Source organism: Thamnophis elegans, chromosome 3 (genome assembly GCF_009769535.1).
Source record: "Thamnophis elegans isolate rThaEle1 chromosome 3, rThaEle1.pri, whole genome shotgun sequence".
Taxonomy (NCBI): Eukaryota; Metazoa; Chordata; class Lepidosauria; order Squamata; family Colubridae; genus Thamnophis; species Thamnophis elegans.
This window is the reverse complement of record NC_045543.1, coordinates 103,084,603-103,108,508: the sequence shown is the minus strand read 5'-3', so window position 1 is coordinate 103,108,508 and position 23,906 is coordinate 103,084,603. Positions and strand designations below refer to the sequence as shown.

The 23,906-nt window shown below is 40.3% G+C and overlaps 1 protein-coding gene across 1 annotated transcript in view; it reads right to left on the bottom strand.

Moving 5' to 3' along the window:
• ST8SIA4 (ST8 alpha-N-acetyl-neuraminide alpha-2,8-sialyltransferase 4) overlaps positions 1–23,906 on the bottom strand; it is a 76,960-nt gene that overhangs the window by 20,392 nt on the left and 32,662 nt on the right. The window contains exon 4 of the mRNA XM_032212609.1: positions 19,504–19,797. Within this exon, the coding sequence (XP_032068500.1) occupies positions 19,504–19,797 (294 nt within the window). The remainder of the gene's footprint in view (positions 1–19,503; positions 19,798–23,906) is intronic.

Sequence of the window (23,906 nt, the reverse complement as noted above, 5' to 3'; positions counted from 1 at the left end):
GGTAATTCTGTTCCTTCCCCTTCTGGAAGATAGGAAACATTTTTGTTTCCTTATTTTGTAATTTAGAAAATAAACTTTTGAGATCACTAAATACCAAAACCAAAATGTAAATTGCATACCTCCCTATAGGTAATACCGCCAAGTATTATCATTCTTATTAAACAGCCTGATCCGAACAAATTCAGTGGCAAGACTGAACTTGAAGAAATAAAGATATTGAAGGTGATCTATTTAGTAACCAACATTAGTTATGTAAAGACTGATATGAAATTTCCAAAAGTTAAAGAAAAATATGGACAAATCTATTGCCACTTTATACTTGCTGTTGAAAAATAAGATCTTTTCTATCTACAATAATCTTGTATATCTACAATTATGGCACAGTATTTGTAATTCTATGAGCTGTGTTGATATATACTGCAAATTTATCGGCAATTATTCCTTTAATTCCTAAAGATATGCAGGAGCAAACCCACACATTGCAACACTGATATTTGTGCGTTCTCATTCCTGATGTGATCATAATTAGCAGAAACAGCAGAAAGGGGAAACAATAAATTAATTTTTAAAAATATCAAGGAATAAACAAATTCTGATGTCAGAGCTTTAGATGCAGTTATTTTTTTCACTATATCATGCCTATTGTCCTTTTAACTCTTATAGAACTCCTTACAAGCAGAAGTATAAATGTTTAAAACAAGCCCCTTTCTTCTGATTGCCTTTTAATTTTGTCTATCATCAAAAACTAACACCCCGCCCCCCCCAAAAGCCATTATAAGAATGCCATTTGTTCTGCTGGTCAATCAAATTTCACATGATCCTCAAGTTCTGAATCTATATGCCAGACAGATACTGTATCTTACAAAACAAATCAGCCAGTTCTTCTTGAAAAAGATGCTTTTGTATACTAGCTACTTTGATACATGATTTCCAGTATATATTTGAATCTTAACCTAGGTTGATTTAAACCCTATTGGGTTTATACCTTAGATTTGATTTTTTAAGGCAAGCTCAGGTCTAAAAGTAATTTATTCATCCAGGCCAATCCACATCCCATCTTTTCACCAGTTTCTGAAGCTGTTAAATGAGGAAATAAAATTTTTCTTCATTTCTGATCCACCTATTAGATCAATGTTTCAATATTTGCACTGTAATCATAAAAGTACAACCTGTGCTTTTGTTAAGACTCTAAGACTACTTAAAAAAAAAATCCCCTGGGATTAGACTTCTACAAAGGGATTGATCTGCATGAGAACAAGGCATTAGGAGATTGGAAGATTTAGACAAGCTTTACTTTGTACAGTTTTTTCTTTTCCAATGCTGTCTAATTGCTGCATCTGTCCCTATGATAAAAAGTTTACATAAACTTTAAAAAATTTTTTTGCAAGTAATGGTTCCTACTGTAAAATACCTTATATATTATTTTCATACACATTCATACACATTCCCATTCCCATAATATAATATATTATAATATAATGAGTCTTGTATATCGATGTATTTTTCAAAATATTGCATGATAAAATCTGAGAGGAAAACAATGTTGGATTTGTAAACGCATTTGAGATAAGATCATATCAATGTATGAACAGAACATATGTTTCTCCCTATATATGAAACTCTGTACCTGAATAATGTAACATTTGTCTCTCTCTGGTCTGAGAGCTTAAGGGATATACTGTTCTGAGATTGCTCATATCCAACCTAATACAGAAAGGACAAAGGGTCACAAACTAAAGGATTTCATGTTTCTCCAAACTCATATTCCCATAGTCATCTTCTATTTTTCTCTTAAGACATAGCCCAATTTCTTTATAATTATCCATAATTTGTACAAACATGTATTAAAATAGGATGACCCCATCTTCTCAGGCAAATAATTTGGGACACAGCTGTTAATTGAAGTCTTACGAAACAATACAAAAATCTACCTGGAAAAATAATAATAAAAAGACTTCCTGACTGGTTTCAAGTCATGAGCAACATTTGATAGGAAGTTGAGTTATTCAATGCTATTGTCCTTCACAAATTATTGCTCGAAATATATACACTTAACATAGAAGAAACAGGATATCCTTTGTCCAATTTCATAAGAATGAGTAGTATCAGCATTGGTGGAAAAATCAAATAAACATCCTTCTTTTTTCCTTTTTTTTTTGAAGGTAGAAGCAGATGTTTAACCATTTTAGGAAGTAGACAAACAAAACTAAACCGTTCCTGTTTAATAAACAGAAATCTATATGCTAGGCTGAGGAGATTGTCCTTACCACATCAGTACTCTTATTTGTGGCTGCCACAAAAATTGGATACATTTTTCCCTTAAAGTTTTGAACATATAGGAAGCAGAAAGTCTGGAATAATCTACATGCCACTAAGCAAGAAAGATGTGGTGGACAAAATCTCTTTTAAGTTGAAAGAAAGAACAGGAATGTCTATTCTGTGTATTACAAGCCAAGTGTGAATGGAAATAGGAACCTTCCATAAAATAAAATTTTAATAAATAAATATAAATTTAATAAAAATTAATAAAAATGTAACAAATAATTAAATAAACAATTCCCAGTTCTATACATCCAGGTTCTTATCAGATGAATGGACCAATTGCTTCCTACCTATTAAAGTACTATTTATAACTATTATGTGTCCCCACCCCCAAATTCTATTCCACACAATTTATCCATTCTATCCATCCTATCATACCATTTATTTCATCCTATTCATTCTATTATTATACGAATAGCCCTTGTATTAATGAACTGCTTATGTCAAAGATTCTATGAGGTTTACACATTTCAAAGGAAATTTAAATATAAAAATGTATGAAGAAATTATGACAGAAAGCTTAAGTATATTATCTATAGATTCTATCTATGTATTTTGATTGATGTGCTAAATGCACAAAGTGGAGTTAGATATGCAAACGGCATTGGGAAACAGCTCTTGCATAAATTGTATTGCTGCTATTTCTTTCTTTATTGCATTTACATCCTTCTGCATTCCTCAAGAACTCTAAGTGGTTCACAGATATACAACAATTAAACTATCAATAGTTGGGTTAAGATTAGAACATATCCCATATAAAATATAATCAACTTGAGCTCCTGGCAAACTGTGAAATACTATGTACAAATAATAGGCTTCTCCCATTGATACCTAATTTCAAGGAAGTATGAGTGCAATGAATTTTAGGCTAAGATATTTGCTGTCATTTCATTAACTTGAAAACCTTCCCATCAAATTTAGCATATGTCTCAAAGCTACAAAATTGGAATTACTTTGCAATTAACCTACCTGGCACTGAAATCTAGCTATAAAAAAGTAATCATTTTAATTTCACCTTTCGATTGCAGTTTTAATTTTCACAGTTAATCACGAATAGCACAGTACACTGACTACCTCAATTATTTTTATCAATAACAGACCCAGAATTATATAATAATGGTCAGCAAAAAGCTATTAGAAACAAAATGAAAATATTGTGCAATTTTGCAAAGAATACTTGTAATACAAGGAGAGGGAAGGGGAAAGGGAAAGGAAGTTAGATTCTGAAAGTTGAAAAAAAGAATTAACCTACAACAAAGCAATGCCTCCAAAGAACTAGTGAAATTTGTCAATAAAATTATCTTACAGGATATAAATTATAAAAAGAGATTACTTCAGCATAACATTATTATCAAATATGGGCTAGTGTATTAAATCTGCCATATCCATGTGGAACTTTGAATTGTCAATGAATTCTGATTAATGAATTTACTCATATAATTTTTAAGGTGCCCTTGTAATAATTTAATGCTGTTTTATGTTCTAAAAGGTAGACTTGTCTATCAAAAGATTGGTTTTTTTGTAGAGGGAGCTTTAATAAGTATAAGAATTATAATGTAAATTAATGATGTAAATTAAATAGAGGACTGATAAAATTGCAGCATGCTTAATAAATAAGGATATATTTTGAAAAGAAAACAAAAATTCAGATTTTGACACAGACTTAGTTAGGGGAACAGGCTGGCATTTAATGAGGCAAAGGCAATGGGATGGTGGGGAAAATCAATATGGCAGTCATAATCACATAATCAAAGATATTTAAACTCACCAAGATCTTTGAATCATAAGGAATGCAAAATGGAGTGGGATTCCAGTCTTGCAATCGCAGCCACTATTGTCAGTTTTGTGATGCCAGCATAGACAGCTCAGTGCTGAAGTTTTTCAAGGTTTCTCCCAAGAGCTCTTCCAGACATGAAGGATGGGGAAATTCTCTCTTACTTTTTCTTAAAATGGGAGGGGTTAGATCAGGAGTCCCCAACCCCAAGGCTTCAATCCACGTGAGCCCTTTGGAAGCAGGCTGCAGAAGTGACAGCAAGCGTAGCTGTGCATCCCACTTGCACAAGCAGCAGCGGCAAGCTCAGATGCGCACACTCGGCCACTCCTGCAAATGGAGCTGAGCGTGTATACTTGGCTGCTGCTCATGCGGAACCATCCCCTCTCCCCTTTCCAACTGGTCTACAAAAACAGAACGTTACAATACATTTTGCAAAAGTCAAGGATTTTCTCCAGGCTTCCAGCATAGACCTGAATGCAGAACAAACACCTGAACTGCAAATGAATTTTTATAGTAAATATACTTAAAGCCTCGGTTGATTAACAATCAGTGATGTAGAAAAGAATAGGGCTGTTAGGTTTTCCTGGTTTGCCTCTATCCATAGACTGAGCACTTCAGAAATAATGTTCTTTCAATTCCTAGTATTCATATTGAATGGGCATTGTCTGACCATTCAATATGAATACTAGGAATTGAAAGAACATTATTTCTTTGTTATACTCTCTGCTGTGCCCTAACAATGTGCCATTATATTGGTATTACTTTCAATTAACTCTCAGCATTCAAGATGATCTGATTATGAAAGTTTCCCCAAAGTATGATTTTCTATGTGTATGAGAAAGCAAACCATCTTCTGTAGCAGAGGTGGTATTCAGCAGGTTCTGGAGAACCAGTGGCGGAAATTTTGAGTAGATGGGAAAACCAGTAAATAACACCTCTGATTGCCCCGCCCCATCTATTCCTGACTCCTGAGTCCCAGCTGATCGGGAGGAAATGGTGATTTTGCAGTATCCTTTCCCTGCTATGCCCACCAAGCCACACCAGGCCCACCAAGCCATGCCCCAGGAATCGGTAGTAAAACATTTTGAATCCCACCACTGTTCTATATCACAGTTCATTTTTAAAAGCATGTTTTTCTTATAAATAATTGAAGCAAGTAGGATCCTTATTTTCAAAACAACTGCTTTTGATTGAGAGATTTCTACAACAGAAGCTTTTCAAATCATTTCAAAGAGGTCTCAAGGCAGAAGTAAACACAAAATGATCTCAAAAAAGGGCTACCAAAAATAGTATTTTACTGCTAATATATTTAGTTTCACTCCCAGCCCCTCAAAATTAGAATACTCCCATTTGACATTTTATGGTCAAATTCCATAAATTAATAACTATTCAGTTGTATCTATATAATCACTGCTTTTTAAAAACTGCAATCCTTATTAAAATGTTACATGAAGATTGGCTAAAATATACTTCTATTTTATTTAAACATCTACAGAGCAGCCAAGTTGCTTAGATTGTAAAACTATGTTTGCTGTAAAAACACAAAGGGACACTTAGCTGCTAAAGATAAATATTCTCTTTCCTCCCAAATAATTTAATAGACTCGCTTAGGCTATTAAATATGAGACTGCACGTTTATTTGTTCCTTATAGTTTATTTCAGATAGTATCTATTTCAGTTCAGTTTGCTATTCAAGGAAACAATACATTTAGGGGGTGGTTTTAAAAAAATCTTCCTATGGTTGTTTTATTTTTATTCTTTTAACTATTACAAAGAATATATTACATTAAAAAAACATCACAAAAGCCTCTATTAATTTGCTGACTATCCTGAAACTCTAATTCTTCAAAATAAAATAAAAATTCTTACATAAAAGAACATTCTATATCTATTTTAAAAAATGCAAAGCAGGGTACAGCCATTAAACTGACTTGGATTGAGAGTGTTTGATAAAGTTTAAGAAAACTGTGTGTCTGTACCAACCTTTTGGACAAAATTGATTATTTACAGAGAGGTACAATATATAATATTGATTTTACAATCATAGTGATATTATATATACCTCTTTTTTCTTTTTATAACCCTATAGTCCCTTCATTCAGGAAAGAGTCAGGGCAACAGCACTCACCTGAACATGTACTGGTTGGATGCCCTTCCTGACACCTACATGAAATTTAAAGCAGATATCTTTTTTTCTTTGTGCCTTAGAAACATCTGTCACGCCCTAAGTTTAAACTATCAACCTTCCAAGTAGGAAGTGAGTAACTTCACTACTAGGCTACTATGTTGTTCCCCAGATCTATAGCACCAATTATTGCATAAGCAAGTTAGCACATAAGAATTCTAATTATTTTTTTGCTATTTTAGGAGCATAGGTTCAGTATCCTTTCAAAATGTCAGACGGTTTACATAATTAGATAGTTGGATTGGGTCTTTTATGCTATTAAGTTCCACCCTCCGTTCAATAAAAAGGTAAAGGTTCCGCTCACACATATGTGCTAGTCGTTCCCAACTCTAGGGGGCAGTGCTCATTTCGGTTTCAAAGCCAAAGAGCCAATGTTGTATCTGTGGTCATGTGGCGGCATGACTAAACACCAAAGGTGTACAAAATGCTGTTACCTTCCCACCAAAAGGTGGCTCTATTTTTCTACTTGCATTTTTACATGCTTTCGAACTGCTAGGTTGGCAGAAGCTGGGAAAAGTAACAGGAGTTCACTCTGCTACGCAGCACTAGGGATTTGCCGAACTGCCAACCTTTCTGATCAACAAGTTCAGAGTCTTAGCTACTGAACCACCACGTCCCACATCCGTTCAATACTGGAATCCAAATTGCAACATTCTAAGAAATATCTACTTAGCTTAAAGACTTTGAGTTGTGAGAAGACGCTACCATCTCCCCAGATAAATTGATCTTACATTAAGGAAAAAAATGACTATTCATCCAAACGCCTAATGAGTAGGCCATTATTCCATGTTTCCTCATGCAGAGGATGGGAAGAAACTGTTATTATTAACACAGCAGCAGCAAAGGAATGATCTATCTGTTGAAACAACATTGACTATTTGTATGGATTCATAAATTGTCCTCTCATTGTATGTGCTGTTTGGTTTTGAGTTAGCTCAATATAGGAACTCAAGCACTGTTTGAATATGTGGCTTATGACTTAGTGTGTGATTTTAACCAAGTCAATTATGATTTTTGGTTATGTAGTGGTTAAGCAAACTAGGGTTAGTGAAATAAATGAACCTAGCCTTTAATTTGTCAAAGTTTGGACGTTATGAGGATTGACACCTCTCCTTCGCCCCTCCCTCCTTTTTTATAGACCCCACTGCAGACCAATTTTTGTCTATGGCAACTATTTCCAGGAGCTAATAAAAAGGGAGATCTATCTAGTAATTTCTACTTCTACTAACCAGGAATCTTTAGGACAAGTTGCAGTATCTGAGCTTTTCTTTCATTATCTTACTTTATAAAGTTTGGGAATTCCTAAGCTGTTGAGTGAGGTGCAAAATAGCTTCAGCTGCTCTCAAGTCAGTATCATCAAGAGTAGGCTTGATGATATATGTTGTCATAGAGAGTTTAAAAATAACTTTATAGCAGCTGAGAAACTGCAATTTGAGTATTTTAATTGGTAGAGGAGAAATGAGTAGCAGCCTTGCAGAAAATTCAACCTCTTTTTTTTTTACCCAGGAATGAGCGGTATGCAATGTGGACAGATCTATGTTACTCAAATGGACCATGCATTGGTTTCTAATTATTATTTGGATTGTGGTGAGGTGGAGAATTAATTTGTCTATATACATTATTATTGGTTGCACTGATTTTTAGACTAGATTTGACATTTTATTCAACTATCAAGTCATTTTTAGTATCCCAAAATTTTAGTAAATATACTTAATACTACTGTCTCCTATTTTCCCCACAACAAGTAATCCTTGTGAGTTGGGTTGGGTGCTTTGTGTGTGTGTGTGTGTGTGTGTGTGTGTGTGTGTGTGTGTGTGCAGAAACTCTCCAGATATCCTCTCAGAAACACTAACTCGTTTTTTGACAGAACAGTCAGGAAGATGCAAGGAAAGCAATATTTGAGATCTACCACAGAGTCTTTACATATTTTTCACACAGACTACCACATATACAGCTAATGCGAAGTGTAACAGAACAAAATTATAAGACTATGCTTACAACTTTTAACTGCATATATAAATATGCATTCACTGCACATTTATACAGTTAAAAGGTGAAAGGGTCAAGAGCCAGCTTGTAAGGTCTGCTACCAGGATGTTGTCCAAGACTTTTATGTAAGGATATGAAAAAAGCCAGTACAACAATTATTGAGTATCCTTTCAAAGCATTTTGTGATCTGAAAACCTGTTAAGATAGGCTTCACAAATTGGAGCAAATATAGGATGGTGAATCAGATGGTGCAGTATAAATCCAATCCAGAGTTCCAATCTCTGCAAAAGATTCAAATTAGTCAAAGTGCATCTATCAAGAGTTTGTCTAAGGTTGGTTTTAAGAAAGACAGCAGCCTACAAGATATCTCAGATGTTTCAGTTTTTGAGCTCAAACAAAGGTTTCTGTTTTCTTCCACTCAGGCACAGTTAATGGTATTTAGGTTGAATTATTGTTGCTGGGCTACTTGCAACTAACAAGTCTACTTAAAATAACAAATTCTGAATAGATTAATGCTCCCAAAGCACACTTCTCAGCAATCTGGCTGTGCTCTGTGGCACTTAATTTGGAAGCAGATGCCCTCTTACAGCTTTGTTCTTTTTCCAGAGTCTGAATTTAGGACTGTGGCAGTGAAAGCAATTCTGCTAAGACCTCACAGCAAGTGCATGGCTCCTCAGGCCATACTTTCTCCTTTATTGGTGGAAATAGCAGCCAGACTGGGATTGCTCTGTCCAGTAACCAATTGGACTGGGTCTACAATCTGTGATGTCATCATGCACTGGTAGCTCTTCCCAGTTTTAGACTCAGTTCAACCTGGACTAGCTGTTGAGAATTGGCCTCTCTTACCAAATTTTAGTCTGAATAGTTCAAATTGAGGATAATTGGTATTTTTCAAAATTGTTTTTCCCTTTGGAATTTTTTTCTCCTGCTCTCCTCCAGAAGGGATTGAGTGGGAGATTCAAATTGGCCCATTGGGCTGCCTGCCTGGCTGCTAGGCTCGGGCTTTTAAACTTGCAGAGAGTTTGCACCCACGACTTCGCTCCAGAGCACTGAGAGTCAATTTGTCAGTGCAGGCTCACAAGCTGCGGCTCTGAGGCTGTTTAAAGAAGCGCTGGCTATTTTTGCAAATTGCTGAGAGATTCGATGCTGCAGAAACCACATAGCTGTGCAAAAGCTGCAACCGGCATTTTGCCCCTCTACCGGACACCAAAAGAGCATGAAAAGCAGCAGCTGCCATTTTGTGGCTTTAACGGTACCAAAAAGGGCACAAAAAGCGGCGGCTGCCATTTTGCAGGCCCAGCAAGTGAAGAGCGATCACGGAGGCGAGGAGCGCCTCTTACAGCCAGTGGATCTCTTCTCTGCAGTGAGTGCGGTGAGATCGTTCCCTTTGGTTACAACCCTTGGGTATCATGTAACCTTTGTGGCACTATGGCCACTGGAAATTCCAATGCCCTCCTGGGACCTATTCCAGAGAAAGATCTGGAGGAAGCAGGCCCTTCTGGGGTTAGGGCCAGCCTCAAGGGGGCTGCTGAGGAGACTTCTGACAAAGGCAAAGCCTCCAAAGTTTCTAAGACCTCCTTCAGGGCAGAGGAAAGGCCTGGAAAAGGAATTTCAATGGGCCCCAAAAGAGGCAGACCAGGGGACCAGGATCTCCTCTCCCTCTGCCATGGTGGATCAAGCCAGAACTGCCTCCTATTGAGCCTTGCCCTTCACTGGCTGACATGTCTCCTGACTCAGAGTGGGAACTGTCCTCCTCATCCTCTTCCATACAGCCTGCCACAGGGAGAAATTTTTTTGATGTCCCTCTCAACAGGGACTGCTTATTTGAATAGGTCAACTCTGTTCCAACTGGTTGTTCCTTTCCAATCCAGAATACCAATTTGCCTCAGGCCACAACCTCTGCCCTCTCTGATATGGCAGCCATAATCTCTGAGGTAATAAACCAAGGCATTGCAGCCGGCCTTCAGCAGCGACCATCTTCCAGGTCCTCTAGCAGGCACAGACACAGATCATCCAGGGGCTCCAGACAGCCCCCTCCTTCAACATCAGCCAGTCAGGCTTCAATTTTTTGGGAACAATATACTCAGAGATTCAGACTTATCGGCTGATGAGGGCATCACCCCAGACATTATGGTTTTTGTCAGCTTGTTCAAACCAGATCTCTTTAAGTCACTTCTGTTTAAAGTAAAAAGGGCTGCTAACCTGACTTCTCCTCCTTAGGCTCAGACTGCTGATACAACTTTGAATGAATATCCTAACACTCTGTTTTCCAAACCAACAGTGGAGAAGAAGGTTATCCTGCCTCCAAAGCTCTTTATGAACATGGTCCAGCAACAGTGGGCCTCTCTGGGAACAGGTCCTCTGCCCACTAACTTGGACAAGCACCTCTATAATGTCGCTCCAGATCTCACCAGGTTCCTAGAGACCTCTCCAGTGGATGCTCCAAATGCACCCGTCATCACCTACGGTAGTCACTGGAGCTCCTGAGAAGGTCCTCAAGCCTGAGGAGAAAAGGTCAGACCAGACACTGGTTAAGGGATATCAGGCAAGCGCCTGGGCAGTGCAGCCATCTACAGCCACCTCTTTTTCCTCCATGGCGGCCCTACTATAGATTCAGCAACTCCAAGATAGAATTTTCACCACAGATACCAGATTGCTTCGAGATCTGAATAAGATCAGGGCTGCCGTTGAATATTCTGCGGATGCTTCCCTAAACACAACCCGCTTTGCATCCAAGGCCATGGCTTCTTCGGTCATGGCCAGATGACTGCTATGGCTTAAGCCATGGCAGGCTGATATCCAGACCAAATGGCATATGGCAGTTTCCCCCTTTGGGGGTACCCAGCTTTTGGGGGTTTCTTTGGATCCTTACCTTACTGAATCCAAGGACAAACATAAGGTCCTCTCTTTCCTTATACAAAAAGCAGGAAAACTATCATACTCTTTTCTATAGGAGGTCGCCCTTTTGGGTGGCGGATGGGGGATTCGCAGAGTGTTTCCTCCCAAAAAGTCCTACCGAGGTGAAGAAAATTGCCAATTCAAAAGGCAGAAGTGACTGCCTGGACTCTCTTCCCATCGGGGGCTATCTGGCGTTCTTTGCTCATCGGTGGGAGAAGAACACAATGGACAATTGGGTCATCAAAATGATCAAATTCGGACTCCTTCTAGAGTTCCTCTCTTCACCCCTCAGGAGCACTTTGTGCAATGTCAGATCTCCTGGTTCCCTCACAAATGGGTCCTGATGGAACAGGCTATTCAACACTTGCTGGATATAAGGGCCATCCAACTGGTTCCCTCGAACCAGAGAGGGTAGGAATATCATTCCCGCTTGTTTGTGGTGCTGAAGGCTTCTGGGGATTGGAGAACAATCCTAGACTTAAAATCATTGAACCGCCAGATTGTTTATCGGCGGTTCAAAATGCACTCCCTCCATACCATCCTGGAGGGAGCCAAGAAAGGCGAGTTCCTCACCTCAGTGGATTTAACTGAAGCTTATCGTCACATCCCTATATTCGCAGACCACTTGCACATAAGTGCTAGTTGTTCCTGACTCTAGGGGGCAGTGCTCATCTCCATTTCAAAGCCAAAGATGTCTCTATGGTCATGTGGCCAGCATGACTAAATGCCAAAAGTGCACGGAATTCTGTTACCTTCCCACCAAAGGTGGTTCCTATTTTTCTACTTGCATTTTTACATGCCTTCGAACTGCTAGGTTGGCAATAGCTGGGACTAGTAATAGGAGCTCATTCCATTACGAGGTACTAGGGATTCGAACTGCTGACCTTTCTGATTGACAAGCTTAGTGTCTTAGCCATTGAGTGTTTAGAGTGTTTAGAGTGTTTATTATAATTTATAGGCCGCCCTTTTCCCTGAGGGGACTCAGGGCGGCTTACAAAACACGGGGAGGGGGGTACAAAGACAAAAGACATAAGACAATACATAATATTAAAAATAAAGCACAACATTCATTCATCATTCGGGAGGAGACAAACTAAGATTTTTATCCCCAGGCCTGACGGGATAGCCAGATCTTAAGGGCCGTGCGGAAGGCCTGGGCGGTGGTGAGGGTGCGGATCTCCACGGGGAGATTGTTCCATAGCGTCGGAGCTGCGACTGAGAAGGCTCTCCTCCGCGTAGTCGCCAGTCGGCACTGACTGGTGGATGGAATTCGGAGGAGGCCTACCCTGTGCGATCTGATGGGACGCAGGGAGGTAATTGGCAGAAGGCGGTCTCTCAAATAGCCAGATCCACTACCATGGAGCGCTTTGTGAGTGGTAAGTAGGACCTTGAAGTGCACCCGGAGATCAACAGGTAGCCAGCGCAGCTCACGGAGGATCGGTGTTATGTGGGCGAACCGTGGTGCGCCCACGATCACTCGCACGGCCGCATTCTGGACTAGCTGAAGTCGCCGGATGCTCTTCAAGGGCAGCCCCATGTAGAGCACATTGCAGTATTCCAGCCTAGAGATCACAAGGGCTCGAGTGACTGTTGTGAGGGCCTCCCAGTTCAGGTAGGGCCGCAACTGGCGCATCAGGCGAACCTGAGCAAATGCCCCCCTGGTCACAGCTGACAAATGATGGTCAAAACTCAGCTGTGGGTCCAGGAGGACTCCCAAGTTGCGGACCCTGTCTGAGGGGTATAAATTTTGTCCCCCCAGCCTGATTGATGGAACATTAGCCAAATTATTGGGAGGAAAACACAACAGCCACTCGGTCTTTTCCGGGTTGAGCACCAGTTTGTTAGCTCTCATCCAGTCTTTAACAGCCTCAAGGCCCCGGTTCATCACTTCCACCGCTTCATTGAGTTGGCACGGGGCGGACAGATACAACTGTGTATCGTCCGCATATTGATGGTATTTTATCCCGTGCCTCCGAATGATCTCGCCCAGCGGTTTCATGTATATGTTAAATAGTAGGGGGGATAAGACCGAGCCCTGCGGCACCCCATAAGTAAGGGGCCTCGGGGACGATCTCTGCCCCCCCACCAACACCGACTGCGACCTGTCCGAGAGGTAGGAGGAGAACCACTGCAAAACAGTGCCGCCCGCCCCCACCTCCCGCAGTCGTCGCAGAAGGATACCATGGTCGATGGTATCGAAAGCCGCTGAGAGGTCAAGGAGAACCAGGATGGATGCATGGCCTCCATCTCTGGCTCTCCAGAGATCATCGGTCAATGCGACCAAAGCGGTTTCTGTGCTGTAACCGGGCCTGAAGCCAGACTGGAAGGGGTCAAGATAGTTAGCTTCCTCCAAGGTACGCTGAAGCTGGAAGGCCACCACCTTCTCAACAACCTTCCCCACAAAGGGGAGGTTGGAGACTGGATGGTAGTTATTAAGAACTGCTGGATCCAAGGACGGTTTCTTCAGGAGGGGTCTCACCACCGCCGCCTTCAGCGCGGTGGGGAGATGCCCCTCCCGAAGAGAGGCGGTAACAACCGCCTGGATCCAGCCTCGTGTCACCTCACTGCTGTTGGCAACCAGCCAGGAGGGACACGGGTCCAGTATACAGGTGGAGGCGCTCACAGCTCGCATAGCCTTGTCCACATCCCCGGAGGCAACATCCTGAAACTCAACCCAGAGATGGTCTGCCAGATCATTCCCTTGTGTCTCGGCTGGATCTGCAAGAGTGGAGTCCAGGTCCGATCGAAACCGAGCAACTTTGTCCGCCAAGAACTGTACATACTCCTCAGCCTTACCCTGTAAGGGGCTCTCCGTCTCCCTCCTATTTAGGAGGGAGCGGGTTATCCTAAACAGGGCGGCTGGGCGGGACTCGGCGGACGCTACCAAGGAGGCAATGTGTGATCTTTTGGCTGTTCTTAGAGCCCGAATGTACTCCTTGGTGCAAGCTGTCAACAGTGCCCGGCTCGACTCGGACCTATCGGACCTCCACAGGTGCTCTAGGCGTCTCCTCCGGCGCTTTATCTCACGGAGCTCCTCGGTGAACCAAGGAGGCCTCCGTGGGCCGCTGACCCGGAGGGGCCGTAGTGGCGCAATCCGGTCCAGAGACTCTGATGCTGCCGAGTGCCAGGCCGCAGCAAGAGTCTCCGCCGAACTGTGGGCGAGAGCATCTGGAATGACCCCAAGCTCCGTCTGGAACCTTACTGGGTCCATAAGTCGCCTGGGGCGGAACCACCTGGTCGGTTCCTCCTCCCTACGGTGGGGGTTTGGCCTCCGGAGGTCTAGCCTCAGTAGGCAGTGGTCTGACCACGACAGGGGAATGGTCTCATTTCCCCTCAGACCAAGATCATAACTCCACTGCTCCGAGAGGAATACGAGGTCGAGCGTGTGACCCGCTGAGTGGGTTGGGCCTCGAATTACCTGGGTCAAGCCCATGGCTGTCATGGAAGCCATGAACTCCTGCGCTCCATCAGAGTGTTCACCGAGCGAAGGCAGATTGAAGTCCCCCAGAACCATAAGCCTAGGGAACTCAACTGCCAGCTCGGCTACTGACTCGAGGAGCGAGGGGAGGGCTGCTGCAACGCAGTTGGGAGGCAGGTACGTAAGCAGCAGACCCACTTGACCCTTGAGGTCCAGCGTCACCAGTAGGGACTCACACCCGACAAGCTCCGGAGCAGGGATCCTACGAGGTACTAAAGACTCCCGGATTACAATAGCCACACCGCCACCCCTTCCCTGGGCTCTTGGCTGATGAAGCACCTGAAACCCGTCTGGGCACATCTCTACGAGGGGGACTCCTCCCTCCGTGCCCAGCCATGTCTCAGTAATACATGCCAGGTCTGCGCCCTCGTCTGTTATCAAGTCCCGGACGAGGGGAGCCTTGAGAACAACAGACCTGGCATTTAGCGACAGCAGCCTGAGACCAGGGTCCTGAGTACTCGCGGCATCTGACCTTGGAGTGGGACTCATAGGGCCGGAAGGAGGGATCTCTGTGATATAGCGAGCCCTCCTTCCCCGGTAATGGCCAGCCCTAAAGTCCCCGCCGTATCTGCCTCTCCCTGTTATGACCGCAATGCTCCGACCCTCTCCCGTGGATGTAGTTCCCCCAACCACACCGGTGGCCCCCGCAAATCCCACCAGGTCCTCCGAATCATACATTCTCATTCACTCACTCAGACAGTCCCCACATGGTGATTAAAAACACATAAATACAACAATAATAATGATAAAAGTGGGATCATTCATTCAATCTCATACATACTCCTAACATATCCCAAACATAGTAAGAAAAAGAGATAGGAAAAGGAAGAAAAAATAGAATTGCGCACTTATTACGTTGTTAAAAAGCGAGTCCAGATAGGGCCAAATGGCTCTCCATAATTGAAGTAATTAAAATAGGTGTTGTGATTAGCGTCCAGTTATAGTCCGGAGAAGGTATGCGGGGGGGGGGTAGTTCGTATTCCCCTCTTCTGTTGGTCTGGATAAGTCCAAAGAGTCCGGAATAAATAAAGGTGATAGGAGGCCTTCTTCCACCAGTGCTGCTCCAAATAGAGTTCCCAGAATAATAATGGTAGGTAGTGATGCTGATGGTACTCAAAGCCAGATAAAGCTGAGCTAGCAGGTCTGGAACCAGATGAAACTGAGATAGCAGGACCAAAGGCAGATGGAACTTAGCTAGCAAGTCTGGGTAACCAAACACCACAATCAGATGTGGCTGGAAATTGAAAACCCACCGTAAGGGGGCGCCAGATGGTACGTGGAAGACACAAGGCAGAGCCTCACCGCAGCAAAGGGAGGCAGGAAGTAAAATGCGTCCAGGGAGCCACCTGACTGGGCAGGGATAAAGAAGGGAGGAGGCAATGCTGGGAGCGAAGTAAGGCTGGATGGAAAAAGGGGCCATCCGGAGGGACTGATGCAGCGTCGGGGGAAACCACCCATCCACTCTGCTCAGTCCCCACGCTGCTCCGATATGTTCTCTCTCCCTCCGAGATGATGCTGGTCTCACACAGCCCCAATGAGGCAGTTCGATAAGCCAGGTAGAAAAAGTTCAATAAGCCAGGTAGATAAGCCAGATAGAAAAGCCAAAAGCCACCCCCGTTGCAGCCGGCGTGATGTTGCTCCTCCCACCGCCAAGTAATGCAAACAGCTCACGGAACCCAAGACCCCAAAGTTGTAAAGTCCGGGGGCGTCCAGAAACGGCGACCCCTGCAAGGGACTGGGCTGGTCCTATCAATTCTCTCACCTTCCAAGGCGGCAGTAGTCCCGTAGAATCCCAGTGCTGTGGCTCAATAAACCAAAAGAAATCGCCTGATTGAGCCATTCAGAAAACTCTAAGAGGGTCACAAATGGGTTTTTATTCGAGTTGCAGCTATAGATTGATATTTGCATGAAGCACTAGTCTCTCACTAGTCAGCTTCATCTCTAATTCAACATACCCCTTTTGTTTTTGTTTTTTCATCTTGTGTGGGTGTTCTATTCAACTATTGATAAATAATTTGTGTAATGGGGAATATCATTGTGCCTTTTCACAGCTTCCATGCTCTTTTAAAAGACAGGATCTCGGTTGGGTACATATATCTCTTTATTCCTAATCCCTGCAGAGCTAGCAATGATTTTTCACTTCCTGTTGTACTCTTTCTCATGTCTCTCCTAAATCTCCTAATTTGCCATAAATTGTTTATTAGACGATAACTTACCGGCTCTTGCTCCTTGTGCACAATAGAAGTTAAAGCTTATAACAATATCACTGTTTAGAAAAGGAAATTATTCCTTTGAGGTACTGCTATAAGCTACACAATCATTTTCAGTTTATATTGTACCTGATTCATATTAGTTAGAAAGAAGCACTGGATTTGCTCTACTCTTATATTCTAGGAGAGGTACACTCAAACTAGTATCAAGATCATATCCACAGTTAGCACACAGGGTTTTTTTAGTACCAACATTATAATTGATCATTTATATAATTTATAATTCAGAGTCATAAAGATTCACAATTCAAGATTGTGGACAGTGCATGATTAAAAGAAACACAGTACTTAAAAAACAAAGCTAACAAACTCAAAAATGGGACTAAAAAGGAGAACAGAGTAACCTTCTCCTTCCCAATTGAATCATAGATAATAGTCAGAAACACAGATAGTCCTCATTTACAACCACAAATAGGACCAGAAACTTGGTTGCAAAGCAAGAGTCACTACAAGTGATGGTGGTAATAATCTTATTTTAGCCTTCCTTCATTTTACAGTTCAGCAAAGTTGCAAATGCTTTGGATTGGTCACAAAATTACTTTTTCATCACTGCTGTAGCTGCAAACAGTTACTAAATGAAGCAGATACTAAACAAGAACTGCCTGTAATGGAACAGAGGCAATCTTTCAGAGAAGGCTTTATAAGTGATAAACAGCATATTAATTGTGCCTAAAGCTTAACGGCAATCAGCACAATTTATGTGGCAAACACAGTTCCATGTAGAGCAGTGGGTCTTAGCCTTCCTAACGCCGCGACCCTTTAATACAGTTCCTCATGTTGTGATGACCTCCAACCATAAAATTATTTTATGTTTTCCGTATTTTTTCAAAAATATGTGTTTTACGATGGTCTTAGGCGACCCCTGTGAAAGGGTCGTTCGACCCCCAAAGGGGTCCTGACCCACAGATTGAGAACCACTGACATAGAGTATGCTTTGGGGCTTTTGGACAGTAAATAAACACAATGTTACAATGATCCACATCAGAGACTAATGAAATATCGAAATGGAAGGTATAATAGAGAAATCAGCAAATGCAACATCTGTTTCCTCAGAAGGTGTCCATGTGCTTTAGTTTCCAGAGGATAGTTTTGGGCTTGAACACAATTTCCTAGTTAAGAGACTGCCCAACTCCAGTGAAAGAATAAAGAACAACAACAACAAAAGACAGAGAATGGAATTTTAACCCTCCATCATCTTGAGAGAATATCCTGTATAGACATGCATGCTTCATCGCTCTCAATCTTCCTGTGGTACAACTTATTTGAATGTAATATTTTCTTTGTACACACTAAGAATGTGACAATCCAATACCATCAGTAGGGAACCTATGTGTAGGCATGATTATTCTTGCTATTCTCAAAATGGATTTTTGAAGATTACAGTAGTAGTTATGCAGCTCCAGTATGCAGACTGCGTTTTCATTTAGTGTTTTGGAGAATAAAGCTATTAGATAGATCAGGGCAGTTATTTTTACTATTGATAGGTACAACTGCTTTCAGAATAATAAGCCCTCTAATTTTTTACCGCTACATAATACCCTATGAATTTTCTTATTTGGAAAGTACCTTTGGGGAAAAAAAACTATACTGTATGCTATTCTAATAAGCAGAAGGCCAATGAAAAGCAAAATGCAACCAAAATAATTAATCTGAAATTATTCCAGCAACAAGAAGTGCCGGAGTATCGAATGTTTTAAGGCAAAAACAGAATGTACAACAGGGCAATGCAACGACTAACTACAACCTGGGAAAAGGTATCTCCAAAAGGAACAGATGCATCCCAAAAAGCATTTAACCTCACATAACAAATGGACTTATATGATCCTTGATGCTTTTTCCATGGCAGTTGCTACCCTATGGGACAGTCTTCCTTGTGAAGTTAAGCAAACCTCTATTTGCCCATGCTTCCCAAAAAATACTGATGAGTCGGCTTTTCCTCCAAACGCTGGCATACGTTGAGGCAACTGCATGTTCAACTTGTGCCAAGTTTTTGTTTTCAATATTTATAGTGTTGATAGTTTAAATATGGTTTTTATGTTGCTTTTACTATTGATATTGTTTTAATTATTTTTTGTGAACTGGCCAGAGTTTGGTATAAGATGGCTGATTAGATAAATGCTTTAAATAAATATAAAATTTGCTTGATGTTTGTTCAATTGCAGAAATATAGTGTGGATTCTGAAAGCCCAGCTTCCTCAGAGTGGAAAACATGCATATGGAAAACAACAGAACATGTAGGAGAGGGGAAACATTTTCAAGTCAGAACATGCAATATTGGCAGTGGCTGTCTCTGCTACAGATCAAATGGGTGAGGAGAGGGGGAGTGGTCCAGCCATACCTGATGAAGATTCACATGCTTTTGTATATAAAGCGGAGAAACAAATAAATTGGCCCCAATGCTTGCCTCTGAATGGACGAAACAGATGGGAAGTGCTTGTTCTAAAACATGTCTTTATCAGAAACGTAATCCACTATGAGTTGAATGAAATTATCTCAAACCTTTTAGAGCCACTCTTTCTCTCTAGCAGAAATTTTAGTTACGAGTTCCATTGTGCCAAGGACAGACCAGTCTTTTCCAGATACTTACCCTCTGACAGCATGAATAAGTCTCAGTGATGGATAGGCAGTTCGCACTTTCAATTTATTCTTAAGGATTAATGCATTAACCCACTCCACATGCTTCTCTCCGCCTTTGACCATGAAAGCAGGGATCCAAAGGACACTGTCATTCAGCATAGATAGTCTATGCACAAATTTTTCTCTGTCACTCTCATTCCGAAAGCCTCCAAATGCTCTTTGTACAACTGATGGGTTCATGGTAATAAAATCTGATTTAGTTCCCACGTCCGCAGCAAACTCCACCACAGGAGCTAGATTGCACCTAAAGAGGAAGAGATTAATGGGAAAATAACAAAAAAGTGAAACATTAACTCAGGTAAAAACATGCATGAAATAAAAACTGAAAATGAAAAATACAAGGCTATTTTCATATTGAGTAAAAATCCTGGGGTATGTCACAGGTTTTAAATTAACCCTGTGCTGAATAAGGCATTTCAATTCTGCTGATACCAACAGATACAATTTACTTAGTTGTGGACTTAAATCTCACTAAATTCTACTTATCAACTCAAAGGACATTTCTAAGTAACAAAGTTAGTTTATTGTGCATGAGAAGTAAGCATCAAATCAAAGGTGTCTACAATCTTTTTAGCTGGCATAGTGTGGTATGCCATAAATCATATTCCAACAAGAGAGAAAAATAAGTTAAATCTGAATGAATAAAAATTAATTTAATACAGTTCATGGATTTATTTCTCTTCTGTAAACTATACTTTGGTGGAAATTGTTGGATATGTATCGATGGCTGCACCAAATGTTTTGAGGCTTATAGCCTCAACTTTGGATTGTGAAGTGTTGTACAAAATGGTCCCTTTGTACCAACAAAGTGCTCCTTTATAGAAATACATATGCAATTAATTTCAGGATCAATACGAACCTGAATGAAAATCCTCGAGGTGAGCACATTGTGACTGGATTTTCAAAGCTGTATGAATTCAGTTTAGATATGGAACTATCAAAAAATATAGTTGCTCTCATAATTTGTCAGCATTAACGAATCAACTGATAGTGGTCCAATATAAAATATTCCATAAAGCCTAGAATGCAATTATGTATAGGGCAGTTTCTTCACTTCTTTTTAATCATCGTACTGCATTTGTTACCGTGAGGAAGAACATGGATTAGTAGCCTTGCAGCAATATGCAACAATACCATCTTCACAATAATTTTTAATAATATTTTGCTCTTTAGGTTGCTCTTTGCAGAATAATTTGAATATCACCACCACAGTTCTAGGTGGCCAATATTTCTGCCTTATGCTTCTTATGATACTATATTGACTGGAAAGCTATTATTGAATCTGTATGGTTTGTCATCAAAGATTAGTCCACTCTGGGTGATTATTCTTTCAAAAAGGAAAAAAACAGCATATTTTTTTACTATTAAATGAAATAATACATTCTAGACTGGAAAAGGGAAATAAAACCATTATAAGAAACTATATAGAAAGGCATGAAGGTTTTTGGTAAGAGATTCTAACAAAATGTATACTTCTGAAAATTTGAGATTTGATCATAGGTTCAAAATGCACTTGTTGAATTCTTATGGTGGGTGGCCAGCTACACCCAAAATTATTAAAAGCCATTAGGAGACTATCTAATCCAGGGATCCCCAAACTCTGGGCTGAGTCCCACTACAATGGTCTCAGCAAGAGGCAGGTGAGTACAGGTGTAAAGCTCTATCTGTGCGAGCGGCTGGTGTATGCGATCGTGTGCAAGGCTACATTTATGCAAGCAGCGGGCTCACATGCAAAGCTGCATTTGTGGGAGCGGCAGGCACCCGTGCCCTCAGCATGCACAAATGGAGCTATGCAGGCTTGCCCGCACATGCCTGCTGCTCATATCTCCCCTCTGCCCTCCGCCAAGCTAGAAAGATTGGGGACCACTGATATAATCATTAAGAGACTATCTAGTGTTCCCTCATATTTATAAGCTCTTTGTTCATACATCTGACCACTCTTATAAGGCACGTTACACAAACATTTGTGGAATATGACAATGAAGGTAACAGTTGATGGTAACAGTTGATGGAGCTAGACTTCAATGTCTCTTCCAATGATTCTTCAATTTACAATCTTCTGGACATCTTATGGTCTCTAGCCATCAAATAAAAAATCATCATAATTTTCTAAGTTAGGCTTATCTAAAAAAAAATTCACAATTATTTGACAATTATTCTTTACATGCTCTATATGCTTTATGGAGACATTTATACTCTGATTGAGATCTCATGCACATCCCAACATAACCCTTTCATATAACAAAAAACACTATATAGATAATGCCCTTTTTACAATCTTCCCCTTTTCATATAATGAAGTGTATGAGTGAGCATGAGATTGTAAGCATAAGTCCTGCCTTAGCAATGAAAATCAGTTGGGTGGACTTTGTGCCAGTCACTCTCTCAGCTCTACCTACTTTCCAGGTTTGTTGTTGGAAAAAAAATAGCAGGAGGAACATATGTTAGATATGTTTGCCATCTTGAGTTAATTGTAAAAATAATAAAGACATTGTACAAACAAACAAACAAATATAAAGCTTTAAATATTAAAAGTGTGACAATTAATAACACAGAACAGGTACTGTTTTAGTATTAAAACATTGTTAAAATTTTATCTGGGAAAAGTAATGCATTTCTTATTTGTAAGGCAGCTAAAATGGAATTATTATGAAATATTTTTAACACTCTTGATGATTATATCTCTTTTTAAAGATACTTTCGTTTCTGCTGCTTTATACGAAAAATGCCAGGTCTCTTTGGATTCTGGTGGAATAGAAATATCTAAAATAAGCAACCACAATTTGGCATGCTCTGAGCTGAAAAAGTAGTTTATTTGCATTATATTAAAAATTATCAGGGCAGATGGAATATAAAAGGAAGTTGGAGCAAGAGAAAGAAATGTGAGGGGCAGAGGCAGTTAACTGAATAAAAAAGAAGGAAAAGACAAAGCAGTATATAAAAAAGAAATGAAATATTGAAGACTTTGTGAAAATGTAAATTATTTCTAGGTAAATAGGCCTGTATCTCTAAAGGGAACATTTTGGAATTATATCTTATGCTATTTTATATGGTATATTATTGTGATACACAGTTTTAATTGCTCATAAAAAAACTGTATATGAGAAAAACAATACAATAACATCTCATGTCCAGGAACCGGTAAGAAAGAAATTAATAGAAGTATATACTTATTTTAGTGTAATGGCAGTGAGAACTGTATATGCCTATGTGTATTTGTGTGTATACATACGCAAGTCATGTGCAACAAGTCATTGCTAAATCTTAGTTACTACATAGATTTCCTCCATGATGATCTGACCTAATCCTAACCTTATCTCTCAGAACTTCCAATAGTACAATCATGTATTATTGTAACTTTTCATCCACATATTCAATATGCATAAATATATATATACATACATACATACATACATACATACATACATGCATACATACATACACACACACATCACACATATAGATATCCTCAAACTAAATGTAGAAGAAATTATGCCACTTCTGATCAAATAAACCCAGTTTCACCAATGGCATCTTGTTAACTTTTCACTGTATACAGCATATAATGTATTTTAATGATTTACTGGGTTTCCGTTATTTTTATTATGCTTGTTAATTATTTGTTTTACATGTGTTTCAGTTGTATCTGATGCTTTTAAGAATTAATCTGTCCATTGACTGTACTGGCAACCACATTGTACTTTTTAAAACAGTAAGAGAAAAAAATAATAATAGCAACACCTTTGTTTTCGTCCATAATACATTTTAACACCTTAGCCTGTTTTGTTAACATAATTTAAGCAAATATGAATATAATTTTTACATTATGTTCACAGCACTCCCCCATTCAGCTGTTGAAAATTCACACTAGCGGTATTCTACTGTTTGTTCAGTTTTCACTGCTGATATATTTTGAAAAATCACGAAACTACTCAATGTAATTTTTCTTGGTTAAAATCTAAAACTGCAACTGAACTAAGCAAGCTGATATAGAATAAGTGGCATATCTTTAAAAGATGTGAACCAGACTGATCTCCTAATAAAAACTGAACAATCATTAGCAAGGTAAAGAACAGTGGGTTCTGAGCAGACTACAGGAAAACCCTCTATTAAGTTGGTGAAAACAGAACAGAGAAGCATAGCAACCATCATTCCCTCACCAGTTATGTTTCTCCAAAAAAGGCACCCAGCTGCCATGAGGATGTCGTCTCAACAAGAGAAAAAGGGCAAACATAATCATAGGAAGAAGGTGACCATAAACTCTAGAATCTTCATTCCTAATTCTCTTAGATTCAGTGTTTCAATATTTGCAACTTAATCATTCAGGGCAAGCTGAATTGTCCTGTCAGGTGT